At 40.5% G+C, this 18985-nt stretch overlaps 1 protein-coding gene across 5 annotated transcripts in view; it reads right to left on the minus strand.

Moving 5' to 3' along the window:
- The window catches only part of Satb2 (SATB homeobox 2), a 179284-nt gene that overhangs the window by 58284 nt on the left and 102015 nt on the right, over positions 1-18985 (minus strand). For all 5 annotated transcript variants that reach the window (XM_021197607.2, XM_029538578.1, XM_021197606.2 and 2 more), the window contains one exon: positions 14879-15351. In XM_021197607.2, coding sequence (XP_021053266.1) covers positions 14879-15351 — 473 coding nt within the window. The remainder of the gene's footprint in view (positions 1-14878; positions 15352-18985) is intronic.

Below are 18985 nucleotides of genomic sequence, written 5' to 3' on the forward strand. Positions count from 1 at the left end.
AAAAACCAAAAAAAAAAAAAAAAAAAAAAAAGAAAGAAAGAAAGAAATGGGAGACAAAAAAGGCAACTTGTGGTGTTTATGTATTATTCCAACAAATAGAGGGAAATCAATCCAAAAAAGCAATTCACTGGCCATACAGCAAAGAGGCTCAAAGTCTGGGGTCCAATCTGGCAAGGGCAGATATGAGAGGTCACATTACCCTCTGTGTGTGGTGCTGACCTCTGCTCCAAGGAAATCCACCCAGGCCGTACTACTTAGGAACACAGAGACTGCGGGTGTCAGAAAACACACGCCCTATTTCCTCACAGCATGCTTTACTCATTAACTCTGAGATGGGCAAATACATTTCACAGGGTATTTAATGGCAAAACCTTCCAGAAATCAAGTGACATCTCTTAGGAAAAATGTATGATTCAAAAATATATCACAGTGATTCTGAAAGTATGTGTTTACAATGGCATATTGTTTGAAGCAGGTGATGTCATAACCAATAGCAAGATTTTGAAATATCTGAAGGCAAAAAAGAAAACAAATAAACAAACAAAACCCCCAAACCAATCTGTAGGCTTATTTCCATTTTCCAGACTAACACGACAGCAAGGCAGGGACAGAGGAGACTTAGTCAGGGACTTGGGCCACTCCTCCATGTACCTGGGGGTACGGCCTGCTTATGACCACTCCTTGAATACAAACAGGGAGAGAAGGCCCGCTCCTTGTATTGCTCATATTCCACTATCCTTTTTGCAGGCTTATATCAGCTTTAATTCTCATTCAGTTCTGATGTCCATGCTCAGGTAACAAGAGAAATTATTGTTGTTGTTATTATTATTATTATTATTATTATTATTATTATTTTACAACCAGTTACCATCAGTGCCCTCTTAAGAAGCCAGGTAAAGTCAAATTCCTAGTCTGACCCTACATAGCAAACTCTTAACACATCAGAGGTTCCTTAGGGGCATGTAGGCGGCTCCTATTGGCATCCACCATTTAAAAGCTGGCCTTCCTGATGAAGCTGTCCTCCTTACCTCATTTCCTTCTCCTGAAGCATTTCTCCCTCTGTTTACAGATATAACAGCTTTTCCATAACCTACAACTGTACTATGATTCTGGATGTTGAAAGTCATTTGTGTAATGCTAAAAATATTCACCCCACCCCCAACTCCCAGAGCTCTGCTGAGCCATGAAGCCAAAGTACTTAGTCTGATTTGAATAAAACCTATACTGGGCACAACAATGGCAATTTGATTTTTATTATTAAAAATGATGTGCTAAATCCTCAAAGAAGATGTCGTTATTGCATTAGTTTAATAAAATTTCTCTTGTATTACAAAATTTCTTTATTGAGAAAGACAGCCTATGCATGTCATATTTTGTATGATGTGTTAGAGAGAATTCAACACCTACAGGGAATTAATGTACTCTGCAAATAAGAATGCACTTATAAAAGTATTTCCTAAAGACCAGAGATATACCATTCAAAGCACTGCAAAGGTGCATGCACACGGACAGCCCGCCTTTGGACTGAGGTGCACAGGACTAATTCAGTCTCACATTTATACCTCTCACTTTCCTTTACATTGGCCACTATAAAACTGTCTCCCATCAGATAAAGTCACTGTGGGCTGATTCTCTATATTTTGTGCTTGGTGATGAGCTAGTGATATGGAGAATATAGACCTTTAAGAAAACACTTATTCATTACAGTTCTGGGAGGGAGTCTTATCTTGGGTAGAGAAAGAGTCTATAGCAGGCCGGAGCAGGCCACATATTGAAAGTCTGTCTCCTGAAGCACTCAAGATCATTTTACTCAACCTACTGACAGTGACACTTTGCCTCATGCAAATCTCACTTTGGAACAACTACAGCATACACCTTAAGTTTGCAATTTATAATGAAATACTTGTGTCATGAGAAGCCCCTCCCTGGTGCATTCAACAAAGCCTGACCATGGTACCTGGCATATCAATATTACACATGCAATACAAGATAAATGTGTACAGCAGGACATTCTTAAACATTCTGAAGACCAAAAGAGCCTGTGCTGTCTTGAATACAACATTCCTGTCCAAGCCACAGGCTGGCATGCCCAATAGAGGAACACCCTCAGTCCAGTTCTTGTAGTGGTTGCCATTTTTAACATACAGAATCTATGCAATGGCAGACATATTTGATGACCAGTCTGAGGTCACTCTTCCTAACCCTTTGCTCTGTCTTGTCTTTAGGAAATGATAAGCACCACGCCAAGGCCATACATGTACATTCAAAGCCGACATTTTCAAAACACACTAGCACCAAAAAGCAAAAGCAGAGGAAAGAACAGGTTGCCTTTGGAAACGCTCTGTCAGTGATGCACTCAGCTCTGGGCACAGACGGAGCTTCTACACATACCGCAAGTAGCAGGCACAAGGGCTATCTCATCCATAAAGTTCTAGACCCTGGTTGTCCCTCATTTCCATGAATGTTCTATGAAATGACTATTGATAACCCATTCCCTACATTTACTAGTTTGGCTCTTTTATTACAACATTAGCAAAATTAGTGCTTCCCAAACACAAAGCAAAACAAAAAGTACAATTCCTGAGTATTTCTATCTGAAATGCATTAGATGCTTTTAGAGGCAAGGACAGCATGAGCTGTCCACAGTGCTGTGTTCCTTCCTGCTGTAAGATCTCCACGTTAACTCCCATCACCTCCAGGGTCAAAAGCACCTCTTCTTGCCTACTTCATGGGGGACTGTGGCACTTATATGCCATAACAGGGTTACTGGTTTGCATTTACTGCCTGTACCACCTTGAGGAAGGGGTGTGTATTTCAAACCCTGCTCCATGATGGCAGAGATGCCTGAGAATGAAGCAGGTATGATCGCTTGAATTCAGGCTTTCTGAGCTCAAAACTGGACTGGAATTAGACACCGATCAATCACTGTCTCTAGGGCAGATTTTCTCACCTGTAAAACCGAAGGAATTCTACTTCCCTCACAGCACTAATATGAATACAGATATGAACCCAGGATTCACTAAATGGTAGCTAGCATGTAATGCCTAGCATAGCTTTTAAATACAGAATAAGGAGCTGTAAAATGTGAAAGCGAGTAAAACATGTTGAAATATAGTTATTTTGAATTCAAAGCTTTGAATATTCAAAGCATGTCAGTTATACCTCGCTAAATATCTTATCACACATAAGGCAAAAATATAAACAGTAACTTTCAGGAAGTGAGATAATTAAAATTATTTGGGATAGAGGAAAATATAAAGAAGGGTAATGCTCATATAAAATGGAATGACTATGTGTGTTTTCCAGTAAGCTGAAATTAAGATAGTAATTATTGTTGGACACAATGGCACAAGCCTGCAATTCTGGAACTTGGGAGGTAAAAACAGGAGGATGAAGAGTTCGAGGCCATGGACAGAGGCCTGGAATGTTCATGGGCAGCTTGAGCTATATGAGACACTGCAATCACCAAGATATAAACTGTATACTTCAAAAAGTTAAGTAAATTCTTTCCCTATGTAACATATAAAATAATTAAAAATAAGCTTTCATTTATATCATTTCAAATGGGTCATAGATATTAGTAGATCATAAAGTTAATTTCATAGATCAAACCCAATTTTTATAATGAATTGGAATTCTAGAAATTGGAAAATACCAAATTGCTTTAATTATAGTATAAATATAGTTTTATAAGGCCTTTTTCCCCCTTTGATGAAGATTTTGCTATAGCAGTACATAGAGCTACACACAAGCACACGTCTACCAACCATGACTTACAAAGTACTCCAGGTGGGCATGGTGATAGGTAAGAGAAGGTCACAAGTAGATGCCATAGTCTATAGTGATCATTTTGGGCACAAAAATTACAGAGAGATTGAAATTTCTTGGAAAAGCCCAAATGATTTCAAATGACTACAGTTGTATTTACATCACAGCATTTCTGGGCTCTAAACCTTAATTCACTTTATTGGAACAAACATGCATATAACCCTAGCCAAGGTCCTCATTTCAGTTAATGGCCACAAAAGGAACACTCCTTGAATATACTGTTTTTATGTTTATTAACTAAACAATGATGAAATCTGTAAATAATGAGAACTAAAGGTAGTGTTTCCATTTCCTCTGTGAAATTTTTACAAAACTGTAAAATATGGCCTAGGCCTTAAAAGAATACAACAGTAGATGCTCGCACCAGAAATCCAGGAGAGGCAGATACAAATACTGAAGATGGAGATTCCTTCCCTGTGTGAAATGAATGGACCAGTATGTGGTAGACAATAGTGAAAGACAACATAATTCTACTTCTAAGTCATGAAAACGTTAGATCTGCTATGCGTCTCCCGACTAACTGGTAAGGCCATCATTTAGGAATAGGAGGACCACACAGCACAGCTGGCATCACACTGGCTCACTCTGAGTCTCTGTTTTGTGAAAGAGGGAGAAGAAAATTAATCTCTCCATCTTCTGTTACCTACATTTCCTATTTCAGGTAGACTGGGGAGGGAGGTTGAGCTGTGTAGTTTTCTACTTGCCGAATCAGCCTCTCCTTTACCAGAGGCATAGACAGAGCAACTCTGAGCCTGTGCAGTTTAGTCCTTGGCCTAACTACATGCTTTTTGGCTGAACCTGCCTAAAAGGCACTAATTAACAATAATCCCTTATTTGTGAGGGAGGTGCTGAAATAAGATTGCTATCTAGTAAGCCACCCCCTCGTGCTATCCAATAACTTTGAGACACTGCTATCTTGGGAGATATTAATATTATTATAATCTTTAAATCTGAGAATTCAAGCCAGTGATTTTGAAATGAAAGATTATTTTATGAAGTAAGCAAGGTCATCGCTCCCTATTTTATTAATTTAATGTTCTGAAATCAAAAGAGGGTATATCAAAAATTCAATAACATGTTCATGCCTGATATGCAGCACTTTATACTTACAGCCCACCTTTCAGGGAGTGGACTTCCTCTTTCTCACATGTCTCCTTGTTATTTTATAACCAGCTCACTGGACCATGGAGTCAAGACCCTAGATTTACATTGTGGTCCACGACTTGCAAAGAGCCTGGATCTCAACTGAGAAATCATCCCGACTGACACTGTGTCAGCCGACAGTGAGTATGAGTATCTTAGAGGTAACGTTTTATACAAATATAAACTGCAATGGACAATTAAATTATTCCCATCTCTGGCTAACAGGATGTGTAAATCAAACTATGACTCCAAAAGGGACTCACACTAAGACAACTGAGAATTAAGCTATGATTTTTTTCTGTAGTTGTTACATATCTCTTTCTTTCTGACTGTGTTGTTTCAGATTCTGATGTTTAGCAAGTTCTTAGAAATTTTAACCGGAGCAGTTAGGGCCATGCATATATTCCAAACACTGTGTAAATAAAGCTTAAATCAAAATCCACACTGTTTCATACACGGTGTTTGCATTTTCAGCAGCTGGCCTTCCTGCCAAATTTTCTGATACATCATTCAATCTAATTTTCCAATCTGCTGAAAACATTCTCCAGTTGCTGAGTGACTTCATTAAATTGTATTTATGACCCTGGTCTTAAGTTTCTTCAAATGATGTGGCTTTGATGAGTAAACTGTAGGGATTTTGTGTGTGTGTGTGTGTGTGTGTGTCTCATAAAAACTAAAAAGTAGTCAAATGAGGACATGTCAATCAAGTGAGACCCCACTGAATTTTCAGGGTCCTGTTCTCCATCAGATAAGACCAGGGCATGTGCACTACTGCTCCAGAGAGACCTCTGCTAAACGGCATGGATTGTCATTAAACTGAAGTAGCAAGTCACCAAATCAGAAACCCTCTAAGCTATTCTAAAGCACCTATTCTTCTACAAAAAGATATGTTTTTTGTTGTTGTTGTTGTTTTGTTTTGTTTTGTTTTTTCAAACACGGGACATTGGCTTCAGACAATGCAACAGCAGGGTTATCCTGGGCACAGCTCTGATAGAACTGCCCCAATTCTCTTGCCTCCAGGCAGGAGGCCCTGTACATGCAACTCAGTCTCGAGGAGAGTAAAAGATATGTTTCTAAGAATCAGTTCAGCAAATCTTACCTGACCCATCTCCTAGAGGAAAAGAAGCTGAACATGAACAACTGACATAAGTCTCATTCTCAAAAGTGTCTGTCTTACTGCTGGCCTGTGGGGACAGACCCTGTGCTCAGGGCCAGCTCTAAGTTCCCTCTGCTGGCATGCTGGTCTTCCTGTTCACATGTGCCACTGCATCCATTCCACTGGATTTACCCTAGTTTGGATCAAAGATTCCTCTACTTCATTTAACAGATTTGCTCAGACGGAAGGTCTCAGAGGAGACGCGATGTTGGTAAATGGGGACTTCTGAACATATGAATATGTAGGTCATTGGATTTTTAAATAAATTAGAGAATAGTTTATCTATTAAGTAAAACTCACTGTACATATTTTATGAAACATTACTTATTATAGGTCAGTGGACACCAGTAATATTAAGCCTTAAAACATTTCCAGGAGCCTTCCATTCTACATGAGCCTCTGATCGATGCTTTCATGTCTATTCTTTAACAAGATAACAGAATGCTCAAAATTAAGATTCAAACTCACATTTAAAGATGCAAAGACATAAATGGGGTAAATAGCCAAATGACTTACTTCATGTTCAGACCTAATGAGAGAAAGGTGCCAACTAAAGATGAATTCAGGATGCTGTTGCAGAAGAAACACGTGAACAGAAATGAAAACCTGACAGAAATGGCGACTAAATAGACACCATCTGCATCTGGGACCGAGCAGTAGGGAGGGGCAGGGCCAGGGAGCACAGCTGCTCCAACCTCATGTTACCAGCATGCCACAGCTGACACCAATGAGGTCCTTCTCACAAGGCAATGGTGGTACAGTTTTTAAGGCCTCAAATCCCGTTTCTCTCCTGAATCTCATTCCTACACACATGCACATTCTCTCATTCCTAATCTCAATCTCTCCTCCCACCCCCACCCTGTCTCTCCCCCCCCCACTTCCACTCAGTATCTTCATGTCAGTCTCAATACTACTACTTTCCACTCAGTGGACTGAAGTGCTACAGGGTTTCAAGTTTAAAATACTATGGTGATACTAGGTAAGTAGCAGAGGCAGGCTATTCCAGCCTGACACAGCATCTGCAGTTGCTGTGCGGGATGAATGGGTACCGATCAGATGCTATGCTTTACCCTCTTATGGCATGAGCAAATGTCAGTGCCATAGAAAAGGCATGGGCCTGCAATCCTGACATAGAAATTCCTATGCAAGAGGTTGGTTAATAAAATCTTCCAAGGGACAATGAAGGAGGGGTAAACATCTTGACCATGTGGGAGCTTCAAGCTGATTATGTGTATCAGAGCAGTCTCTTCCACGGGGCAGGGGCTGTCACTGTGTGGCTCCTCTCACACAGTCCCTTTTCCAGCTCTTTATCAACACCTAGTCCTTAAAACGAAGAGCCCACATCAGAAGTATAAGGATGGATGTGAAGCAGCACACACAAAGCAAGGGTGTGTGCCTGCCTCTGTGGCTCCACAGGACGTAAGAGAGATTGCTTAAAATGGACAGGTAAGAAAACTGCTATGGTTGCCGCCTCACTGTTCTCCTTTGGTCCCTTTTGCTACAAAATAGCATGATAAGCAGGGCTAGCCAGTCTTTCCAAAAGAGTTATGCAAGTGCAATGATACAAATACACTATGTACAGAACTGTATTAGCCTCACACCACACTGGCGAGTTCACATCCTGGCACTACAGGCATTAATATGCTAAATCCCTTGTGCAGAAAAAACAAGCACTCAATTTGTATGTTCTTAGTTTGAATGACACATGTCTTGTTACTAAACAAGAAGAAAAATATAAAAATAAAAAACAATAGCAAGTAACAGTACAAGATGACACCAAAAGTTTATCCATTTCCAAAACCAGAGCCCTGAGCATGACCCACAAGGTACTGACAGACACATACACAAATGACTTTAAAAGACATCTGTGGTGATTTGAATATGGCCCAGGGAGTGGAGCTCGTAAGTGTAGCCTTGTTGGAGGAAGTGTGTCACTGTGAGGGTAGGCAGTGAGGCCCTCCTCCTAGCTGCCTAGAAGCCAGCCTTCCCCTAGCTGTGTTCAGTTGAAGATGTAGAACTCCCAGCTTCTTCTACATATTGCCTGCTTGGATGCTGCCATGCTCCTGCCTTGATGATAATGGACTGAACCTCTGAACCTGTAAGCCAGCCTCAATAAAATGTTGTCCTTATAAGAGTTTCCTTGGTCATGGTGTCTGTTCACTGCAGTAAAACCCAAACTAAGACAACATCAATCAAAATTAAGATGCATTAAAAACCAGTAGAGGTCAGCAAGGGCAAAGGCCACAGGAAGACAGCGGGGAAGGGGAACAATGAGAACAAACTACCATAATATAACAGCATTTATGTATGAAGATGCCATAGTAAACCCATCACTACACATTAACCTAGAAAAAACCAAAAATAAATAATAAAAAAACTCTTGAAAATATGGACCCTAATGATGTCATTTTTACATAATCAAATGATATACGGCTCGCAAATCTAGGGTAATGAATAGTCTCTTTAAATAACATGCATTTTTTTTTTCAGATACTGTTTACTGTAAGCATGAGGTTTTCATCTGGAAATCTTAAAGGCAAGCAGACAAGGTTTCTATGTTTATATTCATGCTGGATTGATGAATGTTTGCAGGTGATTTTAATTTCTGCACACCTACACATACACACACTAGTGAGACTTCTTGTTAAATCTTCAAGCCGAAATCCAGGGACACTACCTATCATGTGGCATACCAGTTTTTATTAGCACTAATAACAAATAAGTCCTAGAGACAACAATTAGTTCTTGAAAAAGAGCAACTGAGGACAAGATGGCTTTGGACGCCTATCAACAAGAAATGGTTACGTATAACTATTCTTTCTAGAAGAAAATATGTAATTTAACCATTTTTAATATGAATTTTACCTGGCAAGTTACAGAAATGTCTGATTCCACTCAAAAAGGCCTGAGCATTTGGAAAATCCATGGGCTGGTTTCATGGGGGTACACTACACTGTATTTCCCATTTAACAATACAGCTGGTAAAGTCAGCTGCCCGTCTGTGCTGTTAGTGAGACCAGCACACACAGCAAAAACAATCTGCCTGCTGACCTCCTGGGCAAGTTCAAACTATGTCATTCTGTCAATACCATCTACCTTGATTAGACTGGGCTTATACACAACAGGTTATGATCCCAGAGGGATGAAAAGCTTTCCCAAATTGAAAGCAGAATTTAAAAAGGAAATACTCATACATTCCTATGTAGTTTCCATTTGATATCTTCAAGGCTGGCCCATGAACTCCAGCTCATGCTGAGTGGAAGTGAATGTTTCTTTCTGGGTATAGCCATCTTACAAACTTAATGGCAGAAGAAAAAAAAAATAAAATGTGTTCTGTGCTTCAGTTAGACATTTTTGTAACTTGGCACTTCAAAGGTGGCAATGCCAAAGAAAAAAATCTTTAATCCACACAGAGACATAAAGGATTCCTCAGGAGAAGACAGACCTCCAGGAGCCTAGTGGCACAGTGTATCCTCTCAGCAAGACTGTCTTTCGTCCTGACTCACTGGAGAGTCTGTCCTCATGCTTCAATGCTGTTTGGGTGAAATATATACTGTAGTCACTTCAAAAATCTAAGTAGCACAACCATGCTTTGAAGTTTACCCTTAGCCAGAGAGAGAGAGAGAGAGAGAGAGAGAGAGAGAGAGAGAGAGAGAGAGAGAGAGAGAGAGCTGTGCACATAACTAGGCACTAAAATGTTGACTAGGCATGAAAAGTCTATTCATACACATGGATGATACAGAACACGCTTGCATATAGAAGTGCAGAAGATAGATCCCTTCACTTGATATTTTCAGTAGTGGTCAACAGATTTTTTTCCAAAGGACATGCAAATGTTGCCTGGGTCTTTTAAGTCACAAGAAGATGCATGCAACTTGTGTTGAATGCGTTTTTCACGTGGTGGGAATGGGCTCTGTCATTAATACAATGTAAAAGGTAGCTAAGAGCCAAGGGAGCAGGATTCCACCTCTCTGGTCCTTCTACATCTAACACATAAATACCAAACCCCAGGAGCCCCAGGGCCTCTTCTTTGCCCAATCACCATCAATGACTCTGACTGCTTCCTGCTTCACGTTGCTTAATCTGATCTGTGGCTTCAAAGCACCTAACTTAAGCTGACTCCCAATCACATTCGAGCTCCTCATCTGCTCCTGGTTGCCTTTTTGCCACTCAGTTTTGCATCCTGAGCAATTAATCACTCCGTAATTCTGAAGTGCTAGTACTTGTCATCAGCACTATAAGGAGCTGCACTCTGAAATGTGATAAGGACATCTCCCAGCCAGTAGACATCATGCTAAATCTCGTGGCATAATGTCCAGCCTCTCTTTCTCCACATACCGTGGCTTTCCATCCATGTGGAATCTTCTAGAGGCTCTGCACTTTGGCTATTCTCTCCCTACTACTCCATGGACACTGACCTCTGGGCATGTATTCTGTTACCATGGTTTGGAAGGTGGGAAAGCTTTCTACCTGCATTAGCTCCTTTTCCATTGCGGTGATGTGTCCTAAGAGTTCATTGGTTTGTTGGAGTCTGACTTGGCTATGGAAGGGACAATATGGCATGGTTTGCTGACCCTGAAACAGAGCCAGAGGGTGTGGGGCTCCATAAGTGTTGATGGCTGCTGTGGGCATAAGGCTTGTTTACATACTAGTGTACATATTTTAATGTTCCTACAACAAGGAATGTCCTCTCTGTCAAGGTTAATGACTCCATGAAAATCAAAGACAGCAAGAGTCTGGGAGGTGCAGGGCAGTGGTGGCACATGCAAAGCTTTCATCCCAGCACTCAGGATTTCTGAGTTCAGGGCCAGCCTGGTCTACATAGTGAGTTCCAGGACAGCCAGGGCTACACAGAGAAACCCTGTCTCGAAAAACCAGAAAGAAAAAAAAAAGTCTGGGAGGCAAGGGTGTGTCTTCCTCCCAGCAAAAGGGTGCAGGGTGACCTTCAGGGCAACCCCTTAGGCTTTAGGAAAGAACTCTAAATGCAGCTATTCAAAACTATGTAAGTTCTCAACTATGCAAAATACAGACCTAGAAAAGCAGAGGCAACTGCTTTATTAGACAGCTGGTCAGAAAGATACAAAGATAAGCAGATACAAGGGCAGTAGATTCCTGAGTTCAAGGTCAGCCTAGGATAGAACTTAGATCTAAGCATGGTTGGAATGGTAATCTTAGGACAAGGTTCCACACAGCTAAATTTACAAAGACAGGTAGATATCTGAATTCTTTTGCAATGTTAAAAAGAATGTGCTTGCTGTCTCTTCCTAAGAATCAGGGACTAGGGTCATGGAATGCTGATTCCTGTGAAGAGGAACCTGGAATAAACAACTGATTTGATTTGGAAATAAAACAAATGGTCTGCATGAGAAGAGCTTACAGGGGCTGGAGAGATGGCTCAGTGGTTAAGAGCACTGACTGCTCTTCCAAAGGTCCAGAGTTCAAATTCCAGCAACCACATGGTGGCTCACAACCATCTAGTAATGAGACCTGACGCCCAGCTACAGTGTATTTACATATAACAAATAAATTAAAAGAGAGAGAGAGAGAGAGAGAGAGAGAGAGAGAGAGAGAGAGAGAGAGAGGAGCTCACAGAGAGCAGTAGCAGTTAGATCTCCTCTAGAATGTTTGCTAGGGAGAGCTGAGCTGTCTGGAGATCTCTGGAGAGTGAACACAGCTCTTCAAGAATTTTTTTCTAACAAGAGTTCTGATTTTGGTTGGATTTTTTTTACAGTTTTTCATAGCTTTTACAACATTTTCTAACAGGATTTCTGACCTTACTTACAGAGCTAACACACGTCTTTTAGAATGTTTTGCAGCAGGCATCCAGAGAAGGCTGTCTAAAGAGCGAACACGGCTCTTTTAGAATTTTTTCTTGTTTTCCGATTTTAATTGGAAAACCCAAGAATTACTTTTAGAACTTTTCTAACGGGATTTCTGACTTGGTTGAAAAATCCAAGAAATTTTTATAGCAACTTTTCTGACTCTAGTCAGAGGACCCATGAGCTATCCAGAGAGCTTTTAGAATTTTTACTAGCAGAGAGCACTGTCTCAACCAGCGAGAGATGTCTCAAGCAGAAAGCTAGAAAACTACAGAGCCAAGAGCTCTCTACACAGAGCTGTCTAGGGAAACAAGGTGGGCAGAACATAGGCCATCAGCTTGTAACCCTTGGTTTGACTTCAAGTCATTTGTTTTGCTGCTTCCAGACACCCCTCCTCTCAGGAACCCAGGCCTAGCGGAGGCTGGTCCTTGGCAGGTGTAAGTCCATAATAGCCGGGAAGGTCTGAGATTCCTGCAGGAGCAGGAATTAAGACACATGGTTAAGCAGAGACAGGAAAACAGGAAGCTTTAAACTTTCCATGTCCACCCCAGTGACATATTTCTGCTAGCAGGACTCCATCTTCTAAAGGTCCCACGACCTCCCCAAACAGTTCCACTCCCTGGGAACCAAGTGTCCATACACAAGAAACTACAATGGCTTCTTTTGAAACCATTGCACCACACTGCCTTTGTGTGCCCTAGTTTAAATCCCAGGCTGTCTGTACCACATTTCTAATATCCCACTCTCTCCCTACCCACTGTGTTTAGTGCCAGACTTATAGGTTCAATATTCTTTGTCAATCTTTGTAAGAAATTTGCCAATATTCAAAATAAAAACAACTAGAATCCTTGAAAGCCCTGTGGCCCTCCTTACTCGGCTTCTCTGCAGCATCTCTCTACTCTGCTTTCAGACACCAGGCTCACCCTGAGGCCATCATTACTGCTTCATTCCTTATCCAATGACACACTTCCATGATGACTCTGCTGCCTCCAGCCTCTGTCCACCCTTCCTCACATTTCAGCGGGTCTCTCTTGGCAGCCTCCTAACTGGAAGTGCTACCCAGCTTCCATAAGAAAAAAAAAAAAAAAAAAAGCAAAAACCTCCCTATGATCAAATTCTGTTTGGTGAGTCAGAGCACATTTCCACATGAGACCTTACACATTTCCAGTGCTTAAAGTTCAAAATGTTTAGCAAGTTCTTACAATATCTTTTTCTGAACCAATGATCTCCCACCAATATCTTTAATTTTATTATCAACTACCAATCAGTCTTACAGTTTTTAACTCAATATTTTCCTTATGATTTCCATTAGCTTAAATATACTTCTTGGTCTTTATTAAACTTTATTAACCTTCACATCCTGCTTTCCCCAGGAACCTAATATTCACATTTTTTCCAGTTTTCACCAGAGCCTCTTCTATTTCGCTACCTTAGGTGCAGTAGGGTCTTGAAGCTCCACTCCGCTGTGTTTCTGAAGACGGGCCCTGCCCATCCTAGTGCGAGTGTCCCTCAGCCCCAGTTTCCGGGGCCCACCACATCACTGCATGTGCTCTCCTACAGTACCCACCACACTTCATAATTCAGTACAGCTCTCTGCTACCCTCTGCTCACTGCTGAAGCCACCAGTCCTCCAGGGCTCAGACCCTTTACTTGATGGTCCCTCATAAGAGATGACATGTGGTTTGTAGAATGTACCCCTCCACCCTGGACATCACCACCTTGTTAGAATAAGATTCTTTACGTCTTGTCCCCATTTTCTAAATCAGAAACTCTGGGATGAGCACTGAGACCCTTATTTTAACAACACTCTTTTCTGATGTACACTCACGAAGACGCACAAATAGAAAAAAAAAATCAAACAAGTCACACTCAGTAAGACAACACATATGTGAAGGAACTGTTCACCTCTATAATTAACATTATAGTCAAGTGTAATTCTTTCAAAATGTTAAAAATAAGTAATCTCTATGTTAACAGCTTAAATCTTACTTGCACATCTTAAAAGGTTTATAGAAATACTTTCATAATGTTTAAAAATATTTAAAAACAAGTTATTTGAACATATATAAATAATTTTACAAGTAGTCTCAAATATTTTTTTAAAGGGTAGTGGTGATATCACAAAATTCACAGTCAAGGGGCCATCCAGGGAATCACAAAGGGTGAGCATGCACCAACACCCAGCCAATCAGTGGGAGAATTCTTGGTGCTGAGCTGGGTGGTAGCTTCTGGGATACTGAAATTAATTAACTAAGATTTTGTAGAGATGAGTGGTGACTTTGTATCATGATGGAAGACTATTATTCAATTATGTGTGTTCTGAAATTTTTCCTGTATACTATGGTACCTGTATGTGTATGAGATGTATATGAGGGGTGCACATGCATGGGTGTGTATGATGTATGTATGATGGGTGCACATGCATGGGTGTGTATGATATATGTATTAGGGATGTGCATGCATGGGTGTGTATGATATATGTGTGACAGCTGTATATGCTTGTGGAGGCAAGACCTTGACATTTGTGGGTCATCCTTATGGCTCTATACTCCATTTATTTGTTTGTTTGTGTGTGTGTGTGTATGTGTGTGTGTGTGTGTGTGTGTGTGTGTATGTGTGTGTGTGTGTGTTTACTGTGAGGCGGGGTCTTTTCGCTGACCCTGGAGCTCACAGGGTGGGTAGACTTATTGATCAGAGAGCAGCAGATTCCCATTCATCTCTCCCTGCCACCTTTCTCTCACTAGGCTTAAATCTGTGAGCCCAGTGCCCAGGTTCTGACGTGGGTGCTGGGATCTGGACTCAGGCCCTCATGCTTGACAGCCATTTCCTCATCACATAAAACATTTTGAAGAAATTATAGAGAAATGAATACAGGTCATGTTTCTTCCCTACTCTGACTCTTAGTCCCCAGAGAGAATGTTGTTAATCCTACCTGTGTGCGGTTGAATGCCACTCTTGCGAAGACAGCTTGAGACACACTAGCCCTCTTCAACTCATCTCTAACTTGCTGGTAGATGTCAGGAGAGACTTCCACAGAGGAGTTTGTTGGCTCTGGCTTAACTGCTCTGGGAATGGGTGGATGGTTCAAGAATTGCTGGTTGATGGCTTGAGGATGCTGGTGAGCCAGGAGTCGGCTAACGGCTATCTGTTGGTTTATCAGATGGGCCATGGCTATTTGCTGCCTGACAAGCTGAGGACTGAGCTGCGGTGAGAGAAGACCAGGGCTCATGATGGGCTGTAGTGCGGGCACTTGGTTTCGGATTGGAGTACTGTGGTGGATTTGGCTATGAGGAGACTGTTCGTTGGTTTTGCCCAGGGATGCCAGCTGGTTCATATTTGGTAAATGCATTGGCCGCTGGCCCAGAACACAATAGTCTGAAAGGTTCTCTCGCTCCACTCTTTCCACTGTTGAGAGAAAAAGAAAAATTCACCATTACAATCATATATTTTCATGATTATAATTTATTGCAACTACATAGAGTACTTAATTTTTATATTTTTGGTACACTGATGATACAAATATTTTTCATACAAGTCTGAAAAACCCCAAAGCAAAAGTGAGTTATTCTTATGGTAAAGGGGTTAAGCTGTCATTCATTTTTTTTTTTAGATATTTTATTTATTTACATTTAAGCAGTCATTTTTTAGTCTGTTTGTTTGTTGGTTGGTTGGTTGGTTGGTTTTCTTTTTTTTTTTACAAGGCAAGATTTATCTGTGTAGCCCTGGCTGTCCTGGAACTCACTCTGTAGATCAGGCTGGCCTTGAACTCAGAGATCCGCCTGCCTCTGCCTCCTGAGTGCTGGGATTAAAGGCGTGCACCACCATGCCTGGCTAAGCAGTCATTCTTAATCTGTGGGCCGTAGCCCCTTTGACAAGCCTCTATCTCCAAAAATATTTACATTATGATTCATAACAGTAACAAAATTGGAGTTATGAGGTAACAATGAAAGTAATTTTATGGTTGGGGTTATCACAACATAAAGAACTGCATCAAAAGGCTTGCAGCATTAGGAAGGTTGAGAACCACTGGGTTGTAGTCATAGATTTTTTTTCATAAAAGATAAGAAAGTGAAAATATTTGCCACTTCAGCTTGTTTAAATTTGTAAAAAGTAAGCATTTCCTAGACTAGCAAGAGAAAGACCCGCCAGCCAGTACCAACACCAAAGTCCAAGACATTCCTAAGGCCTGTGATCTCCCTCTGTCTGCAGCCTTAGTAATAAAACACCAACTCCTCTAACTTACTACAGCGCATGGCTAAGAGCATAGTACATAGTTATCAGGAAATGGCAAGGGCAATGTCTCCTGCCAAAGGCTGGTTACGTTCTGATTCTGTGTTAGAAATGCACCAGGGATACACCTAAAGGCAGAGTGCCTATTGACCATGCAGAGAGTGAATAAGACTTTGATAGCCAGCACTTCAACTGTGGTGGGAAGTTCAAGAAAATGCTACCATAGATATGTTGCTTCCTTACTTGCTATCTTCTTTTAAAAACAGATATTTTAATAATCCCAAGATTAATAACATCACCTTGATTAGTCCTTAAATAAGAGTCTTTCCTGCTCCAGGTTATTGCAAATTATTAAAGGTTTAAAGGATAAGCTTAAATGAGTGAACAAAGAGAGTGTTTCACAGATGCACGAGTCAAGTGCATAGGATCAGTCTGCAGGAAGGGGGATCATGGCTTTACCTAACAGTCAAGCCCATAGGATCAGTCTGCAGGAAGGGGGATCATGGCTTTACCTAACAGTTAAGAGCACTTCTTCCAGACCTGGGTTCATTTCTCAGTACTATTGTACTTTATTGTCTAGAACAAAGTTAAGTTTGAAGAAAACACCTGAGGCAGAAACAGCCAGGTCATTGCTAATTTTAACTATTTATAGTGATCAACTCAAAAATGTGTTTCAAAGCAAATTCCAATGCCCCTTGGTAAGTTAGTCTTACTTCTTATGCTTCCAAATATTAGGTATAATTATGCAAAAAAAAAAGAAGAAGAAGAAGAAGAAGAAGAAGCTGGGTGTGATGGTGGCACAGAGAAAGGAGATCACTCCAAGTTCAGGCTACCTGAACTACACATCAAGTTCTAAGATGCCTCCCCAAACATAAATATAAATTTATTAAAGGTAAATTCAACAGGCACTGTTTGTGGTGGTTTCATGGTAGAACTCAAAACTATTTACTTGCAGGAAAAATATTTTTGAAGTTTATTTCCATTCCCTTTAAATGTGTATCTGTATGTAAGGGTATGTGCCTGTGAGCTCAAGTGCACTTAAAAATCAGAGGCAGCACACCCCACAGATCTAAAGCTACAAGCAGCCATGAGCTGCCCGATGTGGGTCTTAGGAACAGAACGTGGGACCTCTGTAAGAATACATGCTTTTAACTTTTAGCCATGAGATTAAAGAGCCATCTCTGTAACCTCAGGGAAACCTTTTGAAAATAACTTTTTTTTGTCATTAAAGTAGCATTTACAGGTTGATGTACGGCTTAGACAGAAAGAAGCCAGTGTAAGAAGGAAGGAAAAAACTGCAAAGGCTCAGAGACTTTAAAGGAACTGGCAGGTCCTGGGAAACAGGCTGAGACACATATGCAGAATCCGAATACAATCAATCAACTGGGAACATGGAAGAAAGGGGGGGGGTTGCTTACATTAACAACTTAACATGACTTTTTAAAAGAATATATGTGGAAGTAAATTTACATATCGAAATGTAACGGTGCATTTGACCATGCTATTCCCTGTCTAAAAGTTTTGCACATTTTCAAAGGCTTTGTTTTTTTGTTTTTTTTTTTTGGTTTTTGAGGAAGTAGGAAGCCAACCTATCTTAGGATCATAATTATACACATACAGTTATTTTTTTCCTTCTTTTTCTAGAGAAACAAACTTTTGTTTAACTTTTCTATGAACTCCCAAGTAAGGCAAAAGTTTACTTCAAACTTCTTTAATTTCTAACTGAATCTTTGAATGTAATTCATTTAGTTTACACGTCACCTTTCCTGCATAAGGTTCAAGGGAAACAAATTGTTTTAATCTTCTCTAAAGGCATGCATCTTCCAATCATTGTATTAATTAAACATTAAAGTACAGAGCCTTAAATCCAAACCAAGCAAATGGCTATGAGCCTTTAGATAAGGTAATCCAATAGGCTTCCCACTGACAGGAATTATTGGTGTAATTTCTTTATTGAAAGAAGATGTAAAGAGACCATGAACTGCTTCCAGTGTGCAGGCAGACTTCGCAGACACAAACACTCAGTCTCAGGTAAACATGTGACTCACAGGTTTGTTTGTGCTTATTTGTAATTCAGTCAATTCAATTTTTAAATTGTTTCCAAGTACTTAATAAGCAAACTTTTATCCCCACTTTTTCTACTAAAAAAGAAAAGAGAAAGAGAATCACCTCTCTATAGAATATATTCTTCAACCAAAGCTAATTGTCTAAACTTTTAGTGTTTTTTTTTCTTTTTCAAAGACTTACTACGCTTGAATGAGTTGACTTTCCTGTGATATAGCTAAATGGCATTGTTTTAAAACAAAGAAAAACCTACAGATCTAGTCATGATTATGCATGTAAGTAAGTGCAAGTATAAGAGATCAAGAAAACCTACAGGAGCTTGTGAAAATAATGTCACAAGGAGGTGTCAAAAAATGATTAGTGCATATTGTTTTAAGTTTGCACATAATAACTCCCATCTGTAAGAATCCCCAGATCTGCAGTCAGGTATGGTGGTACACATCTTTAATTCCAGCATTCGGGGTGTGGGCAGAGGCAGGCAGGTCTCTGAGTTCAAGGCCAGCCTGGTCTAGAGAGAGTTCCAGGACAGCCAGGGCTACACAGAGAAAACCCAAGCAAACAAAAAGCAACCAAACAAACAAAAAAGAATTCTCAGATCTTCATAAATGCTTACAAACAGGAGCTGTGATTGGCGCATACAGAGTGTGTTCCAGGACAGCCAGGGCTTCACAGAGAAACCCTGTCTCAGAAAACAAACAAACAAACAAACAAACAAACAAAAGAGAAGGAGGAGGAGGAGGAGGAG

The sequence above is a fragment of the Mus pahari genome, chromosome 5, assembly GCF_900095145.1.
Source record: "Mus pahari chromosome 5, PAHARI_EIJ_v1.1, whole genome shotgun sequence".
NCBI classification, from domain to species: domain Eukaryota; kingdom Metazoa; phylum Chordata; class Mammalia; order Rodentia; family Muridae; genus Mus; species Mus pahari.